General features: G+C 40.6%; 1 protein-coding gene across 1 annotated transcript; it reads right to left on the minus strand.

Moving 5' to 3' along the window:
• Positions 1–19,885: 19,885 nt before the first annotated feature.
• Positions 19,886–21,464, minus strand: LOC112184072 (polygalacturonase). The gene is made up of 4 exons (XM_024322363.2): positions 20,997–21,464; positions 20,618–20,907; positions 20,301–20,529; positions 19,886–20,212 (listed from the first exon to the last, which is right to left on the minus strand). Exons 1-4 carry the CDS (start codon positions 21,462–21,464, stop codon positions 19,994–19,996), a joined length of 1,206 nt encoding a protein of 401 aa, XP_024178131.1. The 3' UTR covers positions 19,886–19,993.
• Positions 21,465–23,667: the final 2,203 nt, after the last annotated feature.

The raw sequence follows: 23,667 nt of genomic DNA on the forward strand, positions 1-23,667 counted from the left end.
AGGGATGATTCATTCATTATCCTTATGTATTTATTTTTTCTTACATATTTGAATTTTAGAAAATTAGTGTACTTATTAGTCATTTTGCACTTGGGTAATATAGTCTTTAATAATTCAAATGTTTGTAAAGTGAACTAAGAAAATGTAGGGTGGCAATAGCCGCACCCTTCCCATATATTTACTTTTGATTTCTTATCTATCTGTACTATATATTATTAAGAGAATATGCTTTGTCAGTCAAAATAGAAAAAATGTATCAAAATAACCCTGAAATATTAAAAACTTTACTATTCACCTAATGGTTAGGATAATATAGGCAAATTACAATATAAATAGAAAATAGAAGAAATAAATAATGGTGAAAATGAGAACATATAAGTGTGGCGAAAAAACTACAAACTCCCATGAAAAACTGCTTAATTACTTCTCTGAAGATGGAATCAAGCAATTACAAATCACAGCTCAATCATCATTTAGTATCATCAATGTAATTGATATTTCCGTTGTAATCCTATCCCTATATAAAGGGGTTATGAATGAAATGAGTATACCAATTCCAATTGTCATTTTACTTTAACACGTTATCAGCACGCTCAGAGCCAATAGCCAAAAGAAAAATTCTAGCTTCAAAAAAAAAAAAAAAAAAAACCGATCCAGATCTGCCTAGTCCACGCCTGTAGCACAGCTGGTGAGGCTTGCAGCAGCACAGCCCAACCAAGCAGCAACCTGCGCCGATCCCAGCAGCAGCTGCCCAGCCAGACCGGCCTCAGCCTCCAGACTTGGCTCCGGCCTCTCACCAGCCCAGCGTGCCGGCACCTGCACAGCAGCCCACCGCTACACGGGCCTCACCTGCGCAGCCCAGCCCTGCCCCGCGCAGACCCCTCCTCCCATCTGCCCCAGCGCCGTCGCTGCTCAGCCTCCTCCCCTCCTTGCAGTAGCCCGACTCCAACAATCTGCCCAGCCTACGCGCCCTTCTCCGCAACCCCATCGCTGCGGTCACCCAGCCAATTGCTCACCGCACCCATCTATAATTCCCATCGCTGCTACCAGCCAAGCGACACCCAGCAGCCCCGGCTAGACCTGTAAATGGACCGGATTTTGATCCGGACCCGCTCCAGATCCGTAGCTATTAAACGGGTTTGGATCGAACATTTTGATCCGTTGATCCGTTAATGATCCGAATCCGTTAACCCATTTAATAAACGGATCGGATTTGGATTTAGGTCGATCCGATCCGTTAATGATCCGACCCGTTTTAGTAATAAAAAAAATATTATTTTTTATTAATATATTATTATTTTTTAAAAATATAAAATATAAAATATTAAAGATTTCTAATATTACTTTTTTGCAGAAATCTAAGAGGCAGTCTTCGTAATTTTATTTTTGGTGATACTCTTCATATAGATCATGTTATTTTAATATTTTATTAATATCTTATGAGATATTATGATATAAATTTAATATTACTATTTAAAATTTAAAAATATTTGAAATTATAAACGGATCGGATTAGCGGATCGGGTATCCGTTAATCCGACGGATACGGATTTGGATCGAGGTATCAATGATCCGCCGGGTTAACGGAGCGGGTTTGGATCGAATTTTTTTTAGTAAACGGATTTGGATTTAGGTCGATCCGATCCGAACCCGGTCCAATTACAGGCCTAGCCCTGGCGTTCGATCATCCTTCCAGTAGCCCCCGCGCGCCCACAGCCGCAACAGCAACAATCCACCGCGAGCAGCAATGCAATCCCTACATTCCCGCGACCCCTCGTCTGCGCAGATCCCCGTGCCGGTGCACCACAGCGAAGCCTCACCTAGCAAACCACCGCCTCGCTTAGTCAACTGTGGTTGTCTGCAAACCAGAAAAAGAGAAAGAAGAAAACCAGAAAAAGAGAAAGAAGAAGAGAGAGAAAAAAAAAAAAAAGGAGTGTGACCCGGCCAAAGAAAAGAGCCGACCCAAAAAAAAACAAACAACAAATTAAGCCCTGTGACCCAGAGAAAAAAACCAGATAAAAAAAAAAGGAAACAAGGCCTGCGGCCCAGAAAAGAAAAAAAAGGGCAAGCTAAGAAAAAGAAAGAAAAAAAAATGCCCCGTGGCCCACTGCTGAAAAGAAAGAGGAAGCGGCCCAGTTTTTTTTCTCAAGCCCAAAAACATCGCTACACACGTCTGCATCAACACGCGCGTGTGCTAGGATTGTTTTATTTGCTCGACAACAAGTATGTTCTGTTTTATTTATTTAATTTCATACTATGGTATATTTAATTATTTGTAATTAGAATTTTTTTGAGCATGCTATTTTATTGCTTGTTATATATGTGATATATATTCATGAAATTTTGAGCATGTTTTATTTTATTTATGCTTACATAATTATTTCTAAGCATGTCTTTATGCTATTGTTTATATTTTATTTTTACACATGATATATGTAGCATATATTTTGTTGTATATTTGTGCAATTTGAGCATGCCATGCAATTTATTTTTGGGTCCTTGACCCAAAGCACCAAAATAAAAGAAAATTATCCCACTTACCCCAGCAAGAGATTTTTGTTCTCACCTACACAATTTAATGAGAAAAGACCATTTTGCCCAAAGCTTAATTATCAAACTACAACATTAGCACTCTCTTTCCACTCTCCTCCCTCTCTCACACCAGATTCTCTCTCTCTCTCTCTCTCTCTCTCTCTCTCTCTCTCTCTCTCTCTCTCTCTCTCTCTCTCTCTCTCTCTCTCTCTCTCTCTCCTCTCTCTGTCGCCGAGATATCAACGCCGGAGCTCCGGCAAAACCACAATGGTATCATTACAAACCAAAAAGACGCCATGGCAAACTTTATGAGCTCGCCAGCGCCGTTGAAGAAGAAGACGACGGTCAAAGATGTTGTTTGAGACGAAGGTGTGGCTGGGCTTCGCCGTGGCGGTGATCGTCTCTCTGCGAATCTCTTTCGGTTCCTCCGACGAACCACGCCGTCCGATTCAGACCAGATGATTTGCAGAACGGCGGCAGGGCTCTGTCGACGACACCGAGCGCCCCACAGTATTCCTCTTCCTAGGCCTCGATCTCAACCAGATCGACGTTATCGGCGGTGACGATAAGCACCTGGCCATAGAGAAGCTGGCAGAGCTTGGTGTCGTATCTTCTTCCCGGCCTTGGAGAGCTTGCCCATTGGCTTCTGGTTCCGATTCCGAAGAGAAAGATGGATAAGAGCTTTTCGGACTCTCTCCACTGCTATACCTGCAGCGACTCTGACCGGGTCCTTGATTGGGTCGGGTCTGTTGGTGCTTGACCCAAATCAGTTTCTTTCTTTCTTTTTTCTTTTTTTTTTTGTTGGTGGTAAAATATGGCAGAAGCCCAGAAAGAAAGAAAAAAAGGGTTTTATTGGGGCCAATAGACGTTTATTGCCTCCCAATAGACGTCTATTGCCTCCCAATAGAAGTCTATTGCCGGGCAATAGATGTTTTAAATTGATGTAATCTCTTCGTTTTTTTTTCTTTAATCAAATTTTTATCTATCTAATTTTAGAAATATCAGTTTTCATTCTGCAAACGAAAGTTCTATTGGGGGCAATAGACGACTATTGGGGGGCAATACATTGCTGATAGTCGTCTATTGGGGGGCAATACATGGCTGATAGTCGTCTATTGGAGGGCAATAGACGTCTATTAGGGGGCAATAGACGTCTGTTGGGGGGAAATAGGGGCAATAGATGTCTATTGGGGGCAAAAAAAACCTTTCCGGTGATATTTTCAGCAAATTCCGGTGGGCGGCGGCCGGTGACCGGAATCCTGCGAAAGTTAGCCGGTGACCGGATTCCGGCGGCCGGTGATGGGCTCCGGCGAAGTCTCCTATGGTTTCTCTCTCTTCCATTTTTTTTTTCTCTCTCTCTAAGTAACAAAGGGGTGAGGGGTAAAATGGTATTAAAAAAATTAAAAACAAAAAAAAAATCTTAATGGGGTATTAGGGAAGACTCCCTTAGAGTGTATTGGGTAAGAAAGAATTAAAAAAACTTAATGGGGTAAGTGGGAAAAAAATCCCTAGAAATGGGGTAAATGGACAAAAACCCTTTATTTTTTATACATGCTATGTTTTATTCTTTATTACGTGCTATGATTATTCTTTATTTAGAATGCTATACAAACAATTGATTTTGCCATGATAATGAAGGTTCAAGCGCATTATAAATACACACTTACCGTGATAAAGCATTTTCACGTAGCATCGAAAAAAATGTGACCATTACGAATCTTGGTTCTTGAAATCTAATTCATAATTTTGGAAAATAATTTACGTGGATGTCTTTATGACTGCATAATTTATATCTTCTCTCTTGTTTATATAGATGGCTGATCCAACTCGACCTGAATTTGACATCTTGGACTCAGAAGGACTTGAGTACCACCGTTGGGTTTCTGGCAAAAGACTACATTGCCACCATTACCGACCCCAAAGATGATGAACCATCTAATAAGGTGAAAGCAAATGCCTTAATGTTTATGAGGCGACATATTGATCCTAGCCTACGCTGGGAGTACCTTCAGTTGAAGACACCCAAAGAACTGTGGGATGCCCTTAAGGGACATTTTGGGAACATTCATGACATTTTGCTCCCAGAACTGGCCGTTCAGTGGAATGGAATCCGCTTGCTTGACTACAAAAGGGTCAATGACTTCAACAAGGACATGTTGCGCCTTAACTCAAGTCTCAATTTCTGTGGAAGGGAAATCACAGAAGATGATATGATCTACAAGACTCTTACCACCTTTCCTACTTCAGCATTTATACTAGCGAACCAGTATAAGTTGGAGTATGACAACAAAAGAATCACAACTTTCAATAAGTTAATAAGCCTACTGCAAGTGGCTGAGAGACATAATGAGGTTCTCTTGAATAATAATGTCAAGCCCATTGGGACAAAGAAAATTCCTGAGGCTAATTATGAAAAAATGAAAGGTGGAAATAACTCCAATGCAAGGGGGTTTAGACATGTTGATCCCTACCCATGTGGCAACAATGCACCACATAGAAAGGGACATGGGGATCATGGAAACAAGATGCAAAAGGAAAGAGTTGACAATGAACCATGCTATAAGTGTGGATTCATTGGGCATTGGTACAAGAACAGCTAAGCAAACAACAGAGTAGTAGCCACTTACAAGAGGTATAGAGAGTCTAAAGAACAAGAGACTCACTATATGGAAGAAGGAGGTCATGACCTAGATGTCAACCTTACAATTGCAGACTTCAATGGCAAAGAGGAACTCGTTAAGTCAATGGATGCTCTCAATCTTGACTAATCTGTTTTTTTTGCCAAAGACAGTGTTGTGAAGGCATAATGCCTCACTTTTAATTAGACTTTTGTTGGTCTTAAAGTTTATTTTCAATCATGGATTGATAAATAAGATTTCTGAACAAGACCTTGATTTGATTATCGTTGGCTTATTAATAAATTTTGAATTTTATTCTGAAGCACTGAATTTATTCAAATTTATTTACTATACACATATTTACATGGTTCGACATAGCACTATAAAGATGTAAAGCAATACATCTAGAGAAAAATTATTAGAATGAAAAGAATACCATTCTACGTAAATAGAAATACTCTAAAGAATATGAGTTATATTTTCTAAATACCTCCCATTTATTTGTAGGAATGAATGGAGGAGAACTTGAGTGCTTAGATGATAGTGGGACTACCCACACAATATTAAGAAACAAGCAATTATTCATTGAACTAATAGCTTATAATTCCTCTGTGACTACGATGATTGGATTATCACAACTAATAAAAGGGCGAGGAACTGCCAAAATTTTTTGCTGCCTAATGGCACAACATTTAAAGTCACAGACGCTCTATATGCACCAAGAGCTAATCAAACCTTATTAAAGTTTCAAATATATTCGTGCCAACAGTTATCATGTAAAAACACACTGTGAGAATGGAACTGAATACCTTGATATTACATCTAATAACTGTGGAAGGAAACACATATTAGAGAAAATTATGAGTCAATTTAGTGGACTGTACCTCACTACGATTCGGATCATTGAATCCTATATTGTCACCAACAATGAAATGTGGGACACTGACTCATACAGACTTTTGCATGACCGTCTATGGCACCGAGGTCGTGACATGATGATCCGTATTTTTAAAGAACTCACATGGACATCCCTTCTTTCGAGTGAAAAATGGGAGAAAAATCCGCCACACTGCAAGGTGTCGGTTCTAGTATTGCTCAAATGCAGTCATTGCCTTCTGAAGTACCAGAAGCACTACCTCCCTCCCATTATGCCTCATTGACTATTTCAAAGGCACATCACTCGTTTTGCAAAGCCTGCTCTTTAGCAAAAACAGGATCGAGACCTTCCTATGCTAAAGATACAAAACAAAACATTCCATTCTTACAAAGGATACAAAGAGATGTCTGTGGACCTATCCATCCAGAATGCAGACCATTCAAGTACTTTATGGTTCTGGTGGATGATTCGACAATCTGGTCACATGTCGTTTTATTGTCCACAAGAAATGCTGCAATACTCCTAGCACATATTATACGTTTAAGGGCTCACCACCCTGATCACCCTATCAAGTCTATAAGGCTTGATAATGCTGGAGAGTTTACATCAAAAGCATTTGATGGTTATTGCATATCTATTTGGATCGATGTAGAGCATCTTGTACCCCATGTGCATACACAAAATGGTCTCGCATAAGCCACCATCAAAAGGCTACATATGGTGGCTAGGGCATTGGTTATGCGCACCAACCTGCCTATATCTGCATGGGGTTATGCAATATTGCACATAGCTTTACTTATTCGTTTCAGACCCACAACTAGCTAACCATTTTCTGCGTACCAGTTGGTAACTGGATATGAGCCTGACATTTCACACTTACACATATTTGGTTGAGCAATATATATGCCTATTGCACCCCCACATCGCACCAAAATGGGTTCTCAGAGACGATTAAGTATTTATGTTGGATACGAATCCCCAATAATTATCGGTTATTTGGAAACCCTTGACAGGCGATCTCTTTACCGCTAGATTTGCGGATTGTCACTTTGATGAGACAGTCTTCCCATCGTTAGGGGGAGATAGGAAAAAGGATTTTCCAAGGGAACGACAGGAATTGTCGTGGTCTGTCCCCACTCTGTCTCATTTTGATCCCCGCACTTCACAAAGTGAAAGTGAAGTCAAAAGAATAATCGATCTTCAGAACGTAGCAGATTCGATGCCTGATGAGTTTACTGATATTGCAAAAGTAATGAGATCACATATACCAGCTGCAAATGTGCCTGCAAGGTTAGAAGTCCCCAACAAGGGGCATGGTGCCGTAGATAGAGGCACTGCAACCGCACTTAGTGGAGGTGTGGTTGAGGCCGTGGCTCCCCAAAGGAAGAGGGGGAGGCCACTTGGTTCGATTGACACTCACCCAAGGAAGAAGAGGGCGAGTAAGGCACAAACCAATCATCAATGTATAGAATCCCTCTCATGAGATTGTCTCTTATTATAGTTATGACCATGAATCAATACTGGAGGACGCTCCGATGTTTGAAATGATTCCAGAGAACAAAGAAATCTCAAAGGATTATGAGAGTGCGTATGAGTTGATAAAAAGATCTTCCATACACATTGATGATATATATATACTGTTGCTCAAGGAATCATGGAGCACGATGATATCGAACCACGCTATGTTGAAAAATGTCAACAAAGAGCAGATTGGCCTAAATGGAAAGAATCAATCCAGGTAGAATTAGATTCTCTAACAAAGAGACGGGTATTTGGTCAGGTAGTGCTAACCCCACCAAGTGTAAAGCCTGTAGGACATAAATGAGTCTTTGTTAGAAAGCGTAATGAGAAGAATGAAGTCCTGAGGTATAAGGCTCGCCTTGTGGCCCAAGGTTTCTCATAACGCCCTGGAATTGACTACGAGGAGACATACTTTCTCGTAATGGACGTTATAACGTTCCGCTACTTAGTTAGCTTGGTAATTTCCGAAGGACTGGAAATGCAGCTCATGGATGTGGTTACTGCATATCTCTATGGGGATCTAGATTCAGAGATATATATGAAAGTGCCTAATGGCCTTACATTACCCAAGTCAAGTGACTCTAAACCACGGAGTGCGTTTGCAATTAGGTTGAAACGCTCACTTTACGGATTGAAACAATCCGGGCGGATGTAGTATACCCGTCTAAGTGACTACTTGATTGAGAAGGGATATAAGAACGATGAATTATGCTCCTGCATATTCATAAAGAAAACAAGTTCCGGATTTGCAATTGAAGCAGTATATGTCGATGATATGAACATAATAGGTACTCTTGATGAAATAAGAGAAACCGCGAGCTACTTGAAATCCGAATTTGAGATGAAGGATCTTGGGAAAACTCGATTCTATCTAGGCCTTGAACTAGAACACCGAGTTTGTGGAATACTAATCCACCAGTCTGCGTATGTCCAAAAGTCAGGCGATATAACATGGACAAAGAGCATCCTACTAGCACTCCCATGATCGGTCAAAGCTTGGATGCAAGGAAAGATCCATTTTCGTCCAAAGGAAGATGACGAAGAGGTGTTGGGAGCTGAAATTCCCTATCTAAGTGCAATAGGCGCATTATTGTACTTAGGCATGTACTCGACCAGACATTGCACTCTCAATGAACTTGTTAGCTATATTTAGCTTAGCGCCAACGCAGCGTCATTGGAATGGTATCAAGAACATTTTCCGATACCTAAAAGGAACCATTGACTTGTGACTATTCTTTTCCTACAGAGAGACAAGAGGGACCGTATATGGAACTGCAATCCCTAAAGGAAATGTTGATGGCGAAAGCGCCACTCACTACACTGAAACACCAAATGACGTTTTGGTTGGTTTTGCTGATACTAGGTACCTCTCTGACCCACATAAAGGTCGTTCCCAAAATGGTTATGTATTCACCATTGGGAACACGGTGATATCTTGGAGATCAACCAAGCAAACCCTTGTGGCTACCTCCTCGAACCACTCAGAGATCATCGCTCTACATGAGGCGGTCCTTGTGTGTGTATGGTTAAGAGCTATCATCACACATATTCGAGGGACTAGTGGTTTGAGTTCTACCACTGAAGAGCCTACTTGCATTTATGAAGATAATGCAGCTTGCATCAAACAGATGAAGCTAGGATATATCAAGGGTGATAATACAAAACACATATCGCCAAAGTTTTTCTACAATCAGCAACAACAGGCCCTCCTCAAGATTTAAGTGAATCAAGTAAGGTCTGAGGAGAATGTGGCAGATTTGTTCACCAAATCATTGCCTAAGGCCATATTTGAGAAACATGTGAAAAGCATAGGAATGCGAAGACTTTCCAAGCTCCCCTGATTAATGTAAGTATCAGGGGGAGGTGTAGACGTCAGGGGGAGTCTAACACACACATGTCATACTCAAATGTAAAAGGTGCGTTGTGCTCTTTTCCTTCGACCAAGGTGTATTTTTGTCCCACAGGGTTTTTATTGTTACTTGGCAAGGTTTTTAGTGAGGCAACAACTCATGCACCATTTCGTCTTTGACTTGGCACAAGGGGGAGTGTTAAAGGGAAAGCACATTATGAGCCTTCGTCAAAGAAACAGACGAAGAGGGAATCAAGCAATTACAAATCACAGCTCAATCAGCATTTAGTATCATCAATCTAATTGATATTTCCGTTGTAATCTTATCCCTATATAAAGGGGTTATGAATGAAATGAGTAGACCAATTCCAATTGTTATTTTACTTTAACACTGAAATATTAAAAACTTTACTATTCACCAAATGGTTAGGATAATATAGGCAAATTACAATATAAATAGAAAATAGAAGAAATAAATAATGGTGAAAATGAGAACATATAAGTGTGGCGAAAAAACTACAAACTCCCATGAAAAACTGCTTAATTACTTCTCTGAAAAACTTCTTACTCCATGTTTATAAAAAATAAAAATAAAAATCTTTTCTTACACACAGTGTGTAAGGCCCGTCAAGTTATTATTAACAGGATGACCTAGCCGCTCGCTCTGCTAGGGTTTTCGTAGAAATTTTCTTCGACCAAAATCTCCAAAACTTTTGTCTGGACTCTATGATGCAGACTCCTACTGGTACTATGGCTGTTCGTCCTCCTTCTGATTCCGCCAGGGTGTCTTTGGGCGAGGCGGGGCGGGTAGCATTGCAAGACAACAACTGGTATATGGTTGGGCGACTGCTAGGATCGAAGTTGTGGTTTCCTAGGTTCAAGGGCACCATTGCTTCGATCTGGCGTCTCAAGTCCGGTCTCTCTGTTCATGATGCCGGAGATCGATTCCTTTTCCAATTCACTCATGAAGCTGATCGTAATAGAGCGCTGCATGGCGGGCCGTGGTTCTATAGGAACACGATGTTGTTGGTAGGGGATTATGATGGCGTTGGCTCAGTGGAGAGGGTTCCCTTGTGGAAGATGGAGACCTGGATTGCGGTCCAGGGTTTGCCATTGGCCCTTCACAACAAGCATGCCTTAACCCTAATTGGATATGCGGTTGGTCAGGTTATTCGATTTGATCAATCGGCTCTTCGTAGGAAGGAGGATGAGCAGAGGATCCGATTGGTGTTGGATACGCGTCGGAGGGTGCGTACTTGGATGCTCTTTGAATTCTCTCCCACGGTGCAGCCTGAGATTACTCTCATTTATGAGAAAGTTAAGGGATTCTGTAGGGACTGCGGTTTATTTGAGCATGAGGCTTCAGGGTGTGATGGCTTTTTGTTGAAAGAGAAGGCAGAGATTCAGAATGGGCCTCCAGTAGCGGCGATGGTCGGGTTGTCATTAGACGTGGGTGTTCTCCCTCTGGAACCAATGCCAGCTCCTATGACGGAACCGATGCCTTCTGCTGAGGTTGGGGGAATGGTTATGGAACTGGAGGTGAAACCTGATGGTAAGTTGCATGGTTCCCATTTGTTGGGAGTGGTGGAAGCCCATGCGTTTCAAGGTAGTGACGTGCTGCATGGCTCCGAGATTGATGGAAGTACAATATGTGCATCCTTAGGTTTGATTGAGAACAATGGTGTCGGCTGGTTCAAGAATTGGCAGAAGCTACTCCCAAATGGTGCTAAGTCAGCCACCCTGCCAACCAACGTTTGGACCACAGTGAAGAAAGGCCTTCTGAAGCCGGGGGTTGATTTGGGTTCGACTGGTATAGTTGCTGCTGGTACCAAGAGAAAAGCGAACTATGATTTGCTCAAAGCAGGTAAGAAGATGTTGTCGCTTCCAGCTCCTACTCTTAGGGTGGATGAAAACATCGCTTTGGTATTACAACATAAGAATGGGCAGATTATAATCTCGCCCAAGAAAAAGAAGAAGTTGGGTCGTCCTAGAGGTAGCAAGAATAAGCCGAAGGCTGCTAGGACTTTGGATCCGGGGCTGCCTGAGAGCAAATCTCGCAAATGGAAGAGTCATCTTGACTCTGGTGCTGCGCATGAGTCCGCAGGTAGCTTGTCCAAGGACCCGGTTATTGCTGAGGCTGAGGCATTGGATACAGAAGGTGATGGAGTTGAGGGTGAATTTTCATCCTCTTCTCCTAGTACTCTTTAATTTCTTCTTCAGGTCGCAGGAGCTATTAACTCTGTTGTTCTTTTAATCCTTCGGAGTTCTTAGTTCTTATTTAGAATAAAAGTGCGTAACTTTAAAAGGTGGGTATACTTGGGGTATTTGTTTTCTTATTCTATCTTTAGAGTACTCTGTAAACGACGTTTTATGTCGACCCTTAGGGGTACGTCGTTTTTGTACTGCTTGCTAAATTATAATGAATGGATGACCTTTTTACTAAAAAAAAAAAAAAAAGAGTTATTATTAACAGTGTTGGAGAGTGAAAAGACATATAAACTTGGAGGTGGATCCGTGGCATCACAAATTATAGTTAAAATTATTCTTCAATTGCCAACCATTAGATTAAAAGACAATCAATGGATGAGATAAGTCATAAAGAATAAAGCATTGTCTATCATTTTTCTTTCCTTTTTAATTAATTAATCAAATCTCTTTATTATTTTGCTCTCTCACTTAATTAATTTAATCACAACTAAAACTCATTAATTAAAGAAAAATAAAGAAAGACAAATCTTCAGAGAAATTATTTTCTCTTCTTCAATGATGTCTCTCTCCATGCTGTTAGCCAATTAAACACAAGAACATTCTCCTTTAACGCCTTTCACTTTCATAGCTATCTCTATGTTGTGTTCAAAATCCTCTAACTAAAAATAAAGAGTGATATTCCAATTATTCAATACAACCCGATTTCCCAGATTCAAGAGAAGTTCTTCTATATCTAATATTAGGTCTATTGCTTCATCAATCGATCTCCAAAAATATATTTTCTTCTAAGTAATACCACTCTGTCAAAGGAAAATCAAGAGCCGCCATGAGCTGTAGTTGGGTCGTTTGCAAAGTTTGATTGTATTTTCATTCGAGTAGGAGGTAATGATATTTTGGCGATGAACTGATGTAACCGAATAGTCTTCTATTTTCAAAGCTAAGAATTACTCTGTTTTGGAATATCAATAATTACCAAAATTAGTAATTTCACCAATATACGTCTACACCGTCAAAATAAATTAAAATTGTTCAAATAAAAAGTCATACAAAGTCCTAGAGAGAGAAAAAAAAATTAAGGGTAATGATATTGGAGATTTGCATTAGAATATGATGAATCTTGATTGTGCTCTGCCATATTGATGAGGAAAGAGGTAGAGAAGAGATTGAAACTCAATCAATTTTCATCGTTCTCTATCAAGGACCTCATCTGATCAATTCGTTTTTCTTTTTTCAGTAGTAGATGAGTTCCAATAGAAAAACAATTGAAAGATTTGATTCCTTAATTGTATTCCAAATCAGAGTAGCAATTATTCATTTTTATTATGTCACAATAAAGAATTTTGATTAATTAATTAAAAAGAAAAGAATAATTTATTCTTTATGACTCATCTCATCCATTGATAGTCTTTAATCTAATGGTTAGCAATTAAAGTATACTTTTAACTATAATTTGTGATGCCATGGATCCGCCCCCTATAATCTTTTATACCATATACTAATATAAAATTATATTATATTTATTGGCTAAAAAAAACTATATTATGTTTAAGGGATAATAATGTAAATAATAAAACCACACCATATAAATGCTGAGAAATTCCCTCCATAAATAAGTACATTTTCAAATAACTTCTCATGAGCTCCACTAAATTTGCACGTGTCATCTGCACTAATTTGCCCCACATCATTTCCCATGCCCATAGAAAGTGCGTGATTTTTCCAATTTGCTAAGTTGTAGTACATATTGAGAGTTTTTGTAATTTTAATTTCCTCTAATATTTTATCTTTACGTTGAAAGATGTAGTGCTTATATATGTATGGTAATTTAATTGAAATCGATCACAAAAAGAAGAGCTAATTGAGAAAACTTTACAATAATGTTGATGAAATTTGAAGGATACAATTAGTCTATATAAAGGTGAACCCTCAGTTTTCCTTTTTATTGTCTCTTCAATAAACAATACATGAAAGTAATATGATCCGAACTAAACATTCGATGCAAGTGAAAAGATGACAATGAACAAGTAATGTTGCAATATTAGACATGTGAAATGCGCCAACTCAATATGTTCTTAAAAAAAAAATGATGATTTCATTTTACTATTTTTTAAAAATCTCAGTCATATATATTTAATTTAAAAACTGAAATTATAACAATTTAAAACCATGCATATACCCAAACTAAATAAAACAACCTTAGATATAAACTAGGGGTGCTAACCTAAAGAGGTGAGCCTTTAGGGTTTTGGGCGGAGTATGGTAGGTGAAAACTTAAGTCCCTAAAAAAGAGACGGTAACGAAATATATTAAAATATTATTTGGAGCACATGGATTTACATCATCTTAAGCCCCTAAATTCTGAAGGCAAGCCCGGTCTTGGCATAGGGTTCTAAACTTCTAACTACTACTTGTTACCAACCTAAGAAGCTAACTAGGGTGAGTTAGGGCGGCAATAAAGCAGAGGTCCGAAGTAAGAATGAGGCTTATGCTAGCCTAGACTCGAAGGAGTCTTTGTGCCGCACGGTCAAATTTTATAAAAGGAAAAATTCATGAATAGTACCTGAAGTATGGCCCACTATTAATTTCAGTACACCAAGTTTCAAAACATAAACTTTGGTACATGAGGTTTCAAAACTGACCAAGTATACATACACGACGTCAATGGCGCCGTTAGTTTGGTGACAGCTGTCTTATTTTAAGGGGTAAAACGGTCTCTTCACATTTTTTACTCTGAGCACCCAGCTATCTCTCTTCTTTTGTTTTGGGCACCCCCCCCCCCCCCTTCTCCCTCTCAATTGGAAATCTGAAGCAAGTTCAAGGATCTTATGCTACCATTGGCAGCGGACCACTACTCGGCTACAAAGGAGGAGTTTTGGCTCCATAAGCTTCCTTCACTCTAACTCCACCACGAAACTCCAACTGACGCTCCTTCCTTGACAGGACCCGCCCCAAACTTCACCTTGAAATCCGGAGTGGCCCTGCGGGGCCCACCTTAGAAGAAATTCTACCAAAAATTTGGCAGAACTTCCTCTAAAAGTGGACTACCCAAAATCCTGTAGGAAGACAGTTACACTTCTAAAATAATCCACCCTTATTCTTCTGGAGCCACCCTGCTCCCTATATCACAACATCTCCCATTTCACAAACAATTCTGAACTTAATAATATTAATCTCATAGGTTATCAGAGCAATCTAATGTACATGCGTACAAAAGAATCTAATACAAAATAAATGACCGATACTTTTATAATGCGGAAGCTTTGACAGCTATGCCTCAACCCCATATACGCTCGACCTCAAGCTAAACTGGCCTGCAAACTGGGCATTTAAAACTGAAGGGCCCAGGGGAAAACATTTAAAAACCGTTAGAGTGAGTGGACGAAAAATAAGTAATTTCGAATGTATAAGTAAAACTTAATGCTTTCCCAAGTTATTCTCTAAAATCTCGCATGCAGTAACAATCTTGAAAACACTCTTAATCATCCTCTTTACTGAAATCTCAATCACGTAACAAGAACATCTTGAAACCTCTTAAAATCTCATCCTCAATCCTTATAAAAACATCCTTTTCATGAGGCTCGTTTGATGACTAGAAAGGACTGCTGTCTAGTCATCTCATGCCATCTAGGAGGGACTGCCACCCAGATGACGCATCGGAAGGGACTGCCAACTGGAATAGGAGGCGGTGGATAGAAGGGACTGCCAACTAGCCACAGGTAGTAGACGAGACTGCCGACTAACCACAGGTAGTAGACGGGACTGCCGACTAACTACCTCATGTCATCTGGAAGGGACTGCCAACCAGGTGATGCATCGGATGGGACTGCCAACCGAGCTGTAGTCTGGAAGGGACTGCCAACCAGACTATTACCTAGAAGGGACTGCCAACTAGGTAAGATACGCATGCGCCAAAACTGGCCTCCTTAATAAACTGAATAGCCTCCTCAAGAAACTGAAAATAACCTCAAAATCTCAATAAATCCTCGAAAGCATCCTCGAAAGCATAAAATCAAATACTCTGTAAATCAATAAATGCTTTCGGAAAGAAAACTCAATCTAACTTCAAGGATGATAAGTACGAAGCTCAAAGCTCAATAAATCTCGATAATTCAATCATGCTCAAAAATTCAATGAAACATTCGTACTCGTGAATCCTCATAAAAACCGATATTCGAAATCCATAATTCTCATAATATTTTCTGAATCAGTCACTTCCCGAAAATCATTCCTCAACTCAATAACTCATGAATGACTATCTCAAAAATCTACTAAAAGCCCTCGAGAAGGAATTTCAATACTAGTCTCGTAATTCATAAATAAATCTCGATAAACTAAATCTCATAAAACCATAAAACTCAATAATTCAAATTATAAATGAAATCTCAATCGGAAAAATGCTAATATACTGCATGCACAATTAATTTAAAATAAATGTCCACTCACAGTACTATTTAGGCGACCACGCTACCGGTTTCCTACGTCGAGCAGTAGCTCGGCATGTCGCCCTATACACAATTATAATTCGCGAATAACAATCCGGAAATTAAATACAATTCCCACATCAAATCCTCATAAATCAACATTTTCATTTCTTCTCCAATTTAACTCAAACTTCACCATTAGTACCAATTCATTAATTGAAGGTTTCTAGGGCAAAACTGAGAGAAATCCGATAGTGGAATTTCTCATAAACCAATAACCAAACTATTGAACTTTGGAAATTCTGATTAATATCCAAACCTCCTCCAATTTCCACCAAACACATATCCATAAATTCATAACAATATATACTAGTCAATAGACCAAAACAACTCACCAGGATCGGCCGGACGCGCCCTCACGCGCCTCCACAGGCAGCTGCGCCTGGCCCACGCGCTGCCGGTCAACCACCATATCTGGCTACCAAATTTTACCAGCATCAACAACTCAATATTCTAAGAATCTTTCATAACTGTGGCCAAGTCAGAAAATACCTCTAAGTGGCCGAACAATTAAGCAAACCGAAGTAGAGTAAAATTTTCTAATTATGCTTTCTTCCTCCACGCTGCAAATCGCTTCAAGATATTTGGGGAGCTTCAAGTACGCCTCAAGACGCTTCTAAAAAGCCTGGCTTTGTCGTCGGAGGTGGCCGGAATTGAGGTCAACGGACACTTGCTACAGTAAACTTCTCGGCCTTGGTGCGCCATTTTCCGGCCAAGACGTCGTGATCTACCACCGTGGCAAGGTTGGGTATGGGCAGAGGAGTCCAACAGTGCCCGCCTCACGTTCCCAGGTGGCCGGAGGAGGAAGTTGCAGGGGTGAGGCCGAAGAGAGAGAGTGATGCGAGAGAAGAGAGTGAAAACGCGGGGAAGGAGAGAGAGAAAGAAAAAGAAAAGTTACCGGCCAACAGTAGAAATTCAAATATATACTACTTACTGTGAACAGTAACTTTCACATTTTCGCGTATAACTTTCGCATACGAACTCCGATTTTTACGTACCACATATGCACACGCTCGGTTTAACGTCCACTACAACTTTCATGAAGGAAATTTTCTCAAATTTTGACCCGAACAAAAAGTCAACTTTTAGGGCCCCCTAAAATGTCAAAACAGAGCCAAAAATTAAATGTAAATGTCGTTTACCCATCGAAAGACTTGTAAACTGGTAAATTTAGGTTCGGGACGTCACATTCCTTCCCCCTCTCCCCTCCTTCTCTCGCTTTCATACTCTCCTGACCAGACCCGCCATGCTATGGCCGTGGCCTCCACCTCCCCGGACAGGATCGAAGTCACGCTGCAATAGCAGCAGCACCCCGTCATCGAACCCTCGCTGTCCAGATCCTCCACCGACTCTGACGCCGCCTCGTCCTCACCACTCGTCTCCTGCTCCGCCGACATACCTGATCATACTGATCCTTCGTTTGCTTCTCCCAACGCCGATCAGGTCCTCCTAGTCTTCTTCTTCTTCTTAATTCACAGTGTTCTTGTTTTGGAAACTTCGTGTTTGGAAATTTATGCTTTCCAATCCAATTGGATTTTTCACACACTTGGGGCCGTCGAGGAAGTGGCATAGCAAAGCTCAATTCTTGTTCACTCTCCGCATCAAATTCTCACTACCAGTCACAAATGAGTGAGAAGCTGTGCGTAGCTATTAAGCAGAATTATTAGACTTCCGTTTGGTCTCAGAGTGAACAACCTACACCATCAATCAATGGCTGAACCCAAAACCAAATACGATTGTCAGCTTAGGTACTTACTCTCTCTCTCTCTCTCCTCTCCGTTTTGCCCTTCACCATTCTCACGGCTCTGCTCTCCTCCGAGCTTTTCAGTTCGTTTTCGCCTTAAAAATTCATATATGTTGCCCTAGGGTTTTGACTCCCGTTGATTTTGCAGAATCTGGGGCGAGCAAAGCCAAACAGCGCTCGAGTAAGCCAGCGTTTGCTTACTCAATTGTGGCCCTACTGGCTCCAAAACCCTCAAGAAGAGAGAGGAAACATGTTGACAAACGAAAAACCAATTTTGCCCTTCATTATGTGCGTAATGGCATGTGGACTGACAGAGTCATTGACGTCGTGTACGTATATTGGGTCGGGTTTCATATTTGATGTACCAAAGTTTATATTTTGGAACGATGTTATACTCGACCACAAAGTTCTGTAGATTATATCAGATCCGCACAAGTCGGAGCGTTTTAGGGTTTGGGTAAAACAGAGTCTCTCGTCGCGCTTGTCTGGTGGCACCCTCACGACGACGACTGCTCCTTGCCTAGTCGGAGTGAGATGGGTGTAGCCGGACGGGCTATGGTGATGTTGGTTCGTAGTTCTCGGTGGAAGATGCGGTGCCTCTGTCTCTTGTCTTCTCAGGCAAAATCGATGGCGGCTTCAAAGAGATCGTGGTGGTGGGTTGGTGTTCTATGGCAGATCGCTAGACCATGGTTGAGGGTTCTTCAGTATCTGAGTCAGATCAGGTCAATCTCTACGATTTTGGGTGGATCTGGGTTTGGATTATTGGGGACAATCTTCAAGGGCTGGATTAATATGCGAAGGCGATACTGGAATTGGCAGCGGTGGGCACGGTGGTTGGCGGTGCACAGCGTCGTGGTCTACAATTGTTGGTTTGCTCTGATATCTTCAGGCGATGTGTGGTGGTCTGCTATTGGAGGGGATGTGCAAAAGTTTTTTGTACTACAGCGGCGGCCTTGCCTTTGGGCAACGCTGTGTAGTTATGTGATTATGGGCACCAACCTCACTATGTGTTGTTCTTCTTGGCCGGAGTCAGAACTTTGGCTATGGAAGATGAAGGCTGATGCCGGCATCGACTCCTGCTATCTTTTAATTGTTTTTTGTTTTTTTAGGTTTTCTTCTTTAGTTTTTTGGCTAGGTCTTTTGAGTCCCTACTCTATCGAGCAAGGGTTTGGGATTATTAGTGGTATGGTTGTGTTATCATGGTGTCACTCTCAGAGACTATTGGAATTATTCTCGGTATCATCTTATGGTCGAGGTATTGGGGAAGAGCTCCTGCACGTGGTTTGGCGGTTTTGGGTCACGGTGTTGAAGGGAGTCATTTTCTTCTTGAGATTGGCTATGAGGAGGTATGGAGACTTCTGGGTTGGTTTATCTGATGAGCTATTGTTACGACGTTACTTCCGAGGACTATATGTGATATTATCGGTGGTTTCTGGTGGTCAATATGGCGGCGATTTATCCTTGTACGTGGTCTGGATACTTTGGGACACGGTATGGAGGAGGATGACATGGTTGTTCTTAGTATTGGCGGCGAGATTTTATCGTGACTCTCGGGATTGGTATTGTTATGTAGTCCGAGGAAATGGGCGATTAGTTTGGTTAGGGGTTGGGCCCATTTGGCTCATGGATGTCATGGTTGTTGACGGACCCGTAACTGAGGTTGTTCTTAGGGAGGAGAGTGGGGAACTTATGTCCACCACCGGTCAGTCCCGTTTTATGTAATCTATCTTGGAATAAAAGTTTTTTCATTCTCAAAAAAAAAAATATTTTGGAACTTGATGTACTGAAATGCATAGTGAGCCTTACTTTGGGTACCATTCATGAAATTTTCCCTTTTATAAATGCTTGAAAATATAGCACGGTGACTATTGGTATCACAGCTCGATCATTTTCATGGTGGGAATGGTTCTAGAGCGAGAGAGGTGATGAATAAGGTGGATATCTTTGCCTTTATGTTGAAAGCCTAGTGCTGATATAATTGGATATCATTGAAGCTCTATCATTGCGTCACTACGTACTGAATCGTGAATACTTGTTCACTTTTTTATTAATTGTATGTATAAAAAGAATGATTTAATGTACATATTTTCTATAATCGATCACTTGCTATCTGCAGTGGATCTATATGTACTAGCCAACTCATGCCTAATCTGTTTCTGAATCCTACAAACAACTGTTTGGTTGAACAGTGCCGTAAGCCTTTCCGATTGCATTCGTACAATATGATTGCACAGCTTGATTACGGCAAGCCAGATTCACGTTTTTGAGTCTTATCCCACTGCAAGGATTTGCTGCACTACAAGCAAATTTTACTGCGACTGCTGTTGCTGATGTTCCTCGAATGTTTTGATACAATACATCACTAATTTTCACGCCTGATACCTATTGAATCGAGATAGAAGTGTGCATTAGTACTTGGATTATTGAACTTAATTTGAGCACATGATAATCAAGTTCAATCAATTCTCACCTGAGCAGGGCAGTTAAGGTTGTGTGGGCAGTAATTTTGGTCAATTACAATAGGGTTTTGAACATCAACCATTTCAACGTCAAGAAATTGGACACCTTGGACAAACCCGTTGCTACGTCTCGCCCAAGACTTTATCCTCACACCATTTTGGGTGCCCTTAAAAATCGCATTTTTGACCGTTACATTTTGTACCCCTTCCTCTTCCAAGTCCTTGGCTAGGCTCCCAATGCTGCAATCACGAAACACATGCATTAGCTAACACCAACATTATAAGAGGTTTAATATGATGAACATGTAATCTTGAAACTTTGACATACCTAATGCCGTGGCCAGGACCGCATGATATGTGTTCCATCCATAAGTCCTTGGTGCCGGGACCAATAGAGACACAATCGTCCCCAGTTTTGATGGAGGTGTTGAAGATTGCAACATTTTTCGAGAACTGGACATGGATGCCATCGGTGTTTGGGCTATTGCCAGCAGCAATGACTTTGACGCCTTGAATGAGAACATCTTGGCAGCCGTTTATGACAATGTGGTACATCTGGCTGTTCAATGACATTAGCCCCTCGACTCTAATGTTTTTGGAGTTCGTAAAACTCAAACTCTGCAATTACACATAGACAAGAGTTTAAATTAAATATCAATACTGAATAGAAATGTACAGTAGCAGATGATTCTAGTTCATATACTAACCGTGGCGCCATCAGGACAATTGGAGGCTTTGGAGCTCAATTTGCAAGCCCACAATGCAGAACCCTTGGCGTCAAGTGTTCCTCCGATAATGGTTACCCCGCTGACTCCTTCAAAACCAAGCCAATTGTTGGCTTGGCCTAGGACTCGGTAATCAGGTGAAGCTACAAGCGTTCCATCAATCCGGAAAGTAATCTGTGCGCTCTTGCAGTCACCTTTAAAGGTCATAGAGTTGAGCAAATACCTCCCTTTTGGTACATTTATCTCGGCTGAATCTAGGGAGGCACAGGCAGCAGCCCATGCATCAAGAAAAGCTTGGGTTGAATCAGTTACTCCATTGCGTTTAGCTCCAAAGCTTAAGACACTGTAAATAGTTGCGGTCTCATCAGCAGCAGCAGCGATAGATGGCTGGTATAGGATATGTAGAAGAATGAATGCAAGTGTGCAAAAACAACTTGTTAGCTGCACCATTTTTTCTTCGTGTTCTCACTGTTCTGTATGAAAGTTTGGGAGTACGTGAGAGAAGGATTGACAGAGAGATTATAATCACTGAAGCAATCGAGGTTGAATGTGGGAGGGAATTGATGAGTTGAATAGGATTGTATAGGCCAGGGTATTTATACATGGTTTAATAGTTTCTGGTACATGCATATAGTAACTGGGTTTATAAGCGTAAAAGGGATATGGATGAATGTACATGGGAATCTTACTAACAAAGCAACTGCGCCTGAAATAAACTCTAATTTGGTTGCCACTCTTCTCTTTTCTGTGTTATCATATATGCTAAACAGTAGTCAAGGGAGTCTCTCACTACCCAAATTAGTACAAACAGAAAGGAATGCGCCCATCATTTGATTGCTTGCTGCTTAATGAAGCATACTTGGAACTTATAATACTCTCACCCTGAACTGTACGTCAACATTTAAATATTAATACAAAGTTATGAAGCATGAATGCTCAGCCAAAGTACTTTGGATTTCCTTTTGGTGCCGTTGACTTGTTTGCAAATTCATCTCTTACACGCATTTGATAACTGGGTTTCTTCAAGAATAGTCTAAACGGGGTATGTTACAAAACGGTGTAATGATCCCAAACCTTCCCAATCCTAGCCGCCCGCCTAGAAGTGGTGAAAGCAGAAGGCTGCAGACAGGAACCCACACCAGCCAGAAGGCTGCAAGCGGTGTAATGACCCCAAACCCTTCCCAATCCTCAGCAACATCATCTTCACCGTTGCCCACCAAATCCACCGTTGCAAGCGGTATAACTAAGAGTACTCCTAGTGCATTGAGGTATAAAGCTATAACTAAGAGTAATCCTCAACATAAATGCACTAGGTGTGAAGTTGTATTCAGGGAGGCAATAAGGGCATTTGTTAAGTAGCACAACGCCACATTACCAGAAAAATTAAACTCTATTCTCACAGAAACCAAAGGAAAAAAAATTACAAGATAAGCAAAAATACATAATACACAACCACCTAGTTCAAAACCTTGATACTTTCTCCCTACATACTACCTTTTGGTCCTTTGACCCATTCCTGTACTTTCATCATGTCACCATTATTTCATTGTCACTTTTCCTACAAATGCCAGACCACTTGAGAAGAATAACACTTGTACACATCCAGAAAGCAGCAGGAAATCTAATTCTATCTCAAATAGAGGCCAACCGCGCTTCCTTGTCTGAAAAACTTCTTCAATTCCTTCCCCCACAGCACCCAAGTAGAGGGCAAAACTACACAACACTAAAGGGCAAAGGCTAATAGCTCTCTGAGTCTCTTCTTATCCCCCCAGACCCAAAAAAAACTTCACCAAAGAGTAAGTTACAATTCCTTGAGAAAATGCACTGCAAGCTGAATGGTTGCTATATCTACCCAGATGGTGATACACAATAGGACCAAGACAAACTTAGGTGCTCAAAAGATTCACTGGCTGCCTTAAACAACGCACATCCATATCAGAAATATGAATTTTACCAAGAGACACCAACCAAGCAAGAAATTGAACATTACTAAGTACGAGTAGTTAATACTTAATACAACATTAAAAAAAAAAGATTACTAACTAGACCCTCAATTTCAATTGATAAAAGTAACAAGAAAAAAGAAGTGAATTCAAGGTTCAGAGCAGGTCAAAAATGACTGACTGCTCATAACTCATAAGGCAGATAAAAATACCAATTCAAAAAAGATTTAAAAGGAAAATAAAAAAACCCAGACTGGAGGAAGGAAAGATACAGAAAGGTAACTTCATCCCCCTTGGAACCATAATATTTTCGTTGTACATCACAAGACCCAGTATAGCTATATGAAGTGTCTTTTCCATCCTGAAAAAGGCTGAATTGATGCCCTGAAAACTCCAAACATGAACTTTGATAGAAAAGTGTGCAAGAATGCAATCAGTTGCGCAAAAAGTAACTTTCTTAAGCTACATAAAAGAGAAAGTCATCTACTTTCACTTAAATTATGCAAGATTGATAAACACATATTGTCTCAAGATCTCATCTGCTGGCTCTCACTTGATAAAACAAACACAAATGTTATGATGCTTTGCATCTATATATTGCAGTTAGAAAATTTCTGTATAAACTAACCACACTATATGAGTATGAGAGTCTAACAGAAAAAACAAATTCCAGTTATGAGATAAGCGAATGAAATTCCAAGAAAATGGTT

This window comes from Rosa chinensis, chromosome 2, assembly GCF_002994745.2.
Source record: "Rosa chinensis cultivar Old Blush chromosome 2, RchiOBHm-V2, whole genome shotgun sequence".
In the NCBI taxonomy this organism is placed as follows: Eukaryota; Viridiplantae; Streptophyta; class Magnoliopsida; order Rosales; family Rosaceae; genus Rosa; species Rosa chinensis.

Bases quoted from the DNA above. Each gene is read 5' to 3' on its own strand.
- LOC112184072 (XM_024322363.2), bottom strand. From the start codon at position 21,464: ATGGTGCAGCTAACAAGTTGTTTTTGCACACTTGCATTCATTCTTCTA. The intron at 20,908-20,996 runs GTTAGTATATGA...GTGTAATTGCAG, and splicing joins ATTGTCCTGATGGCGCCACG to AGTTTGAGTTTTACGAACTC. The intron at 20,213-20,300 runs GTGAGAATTGAT...TCGATTCAATAG, and splicing joins ACCTTAACTGCCCTGCTCAG to GTATCAGGCGTGAAAATTAG.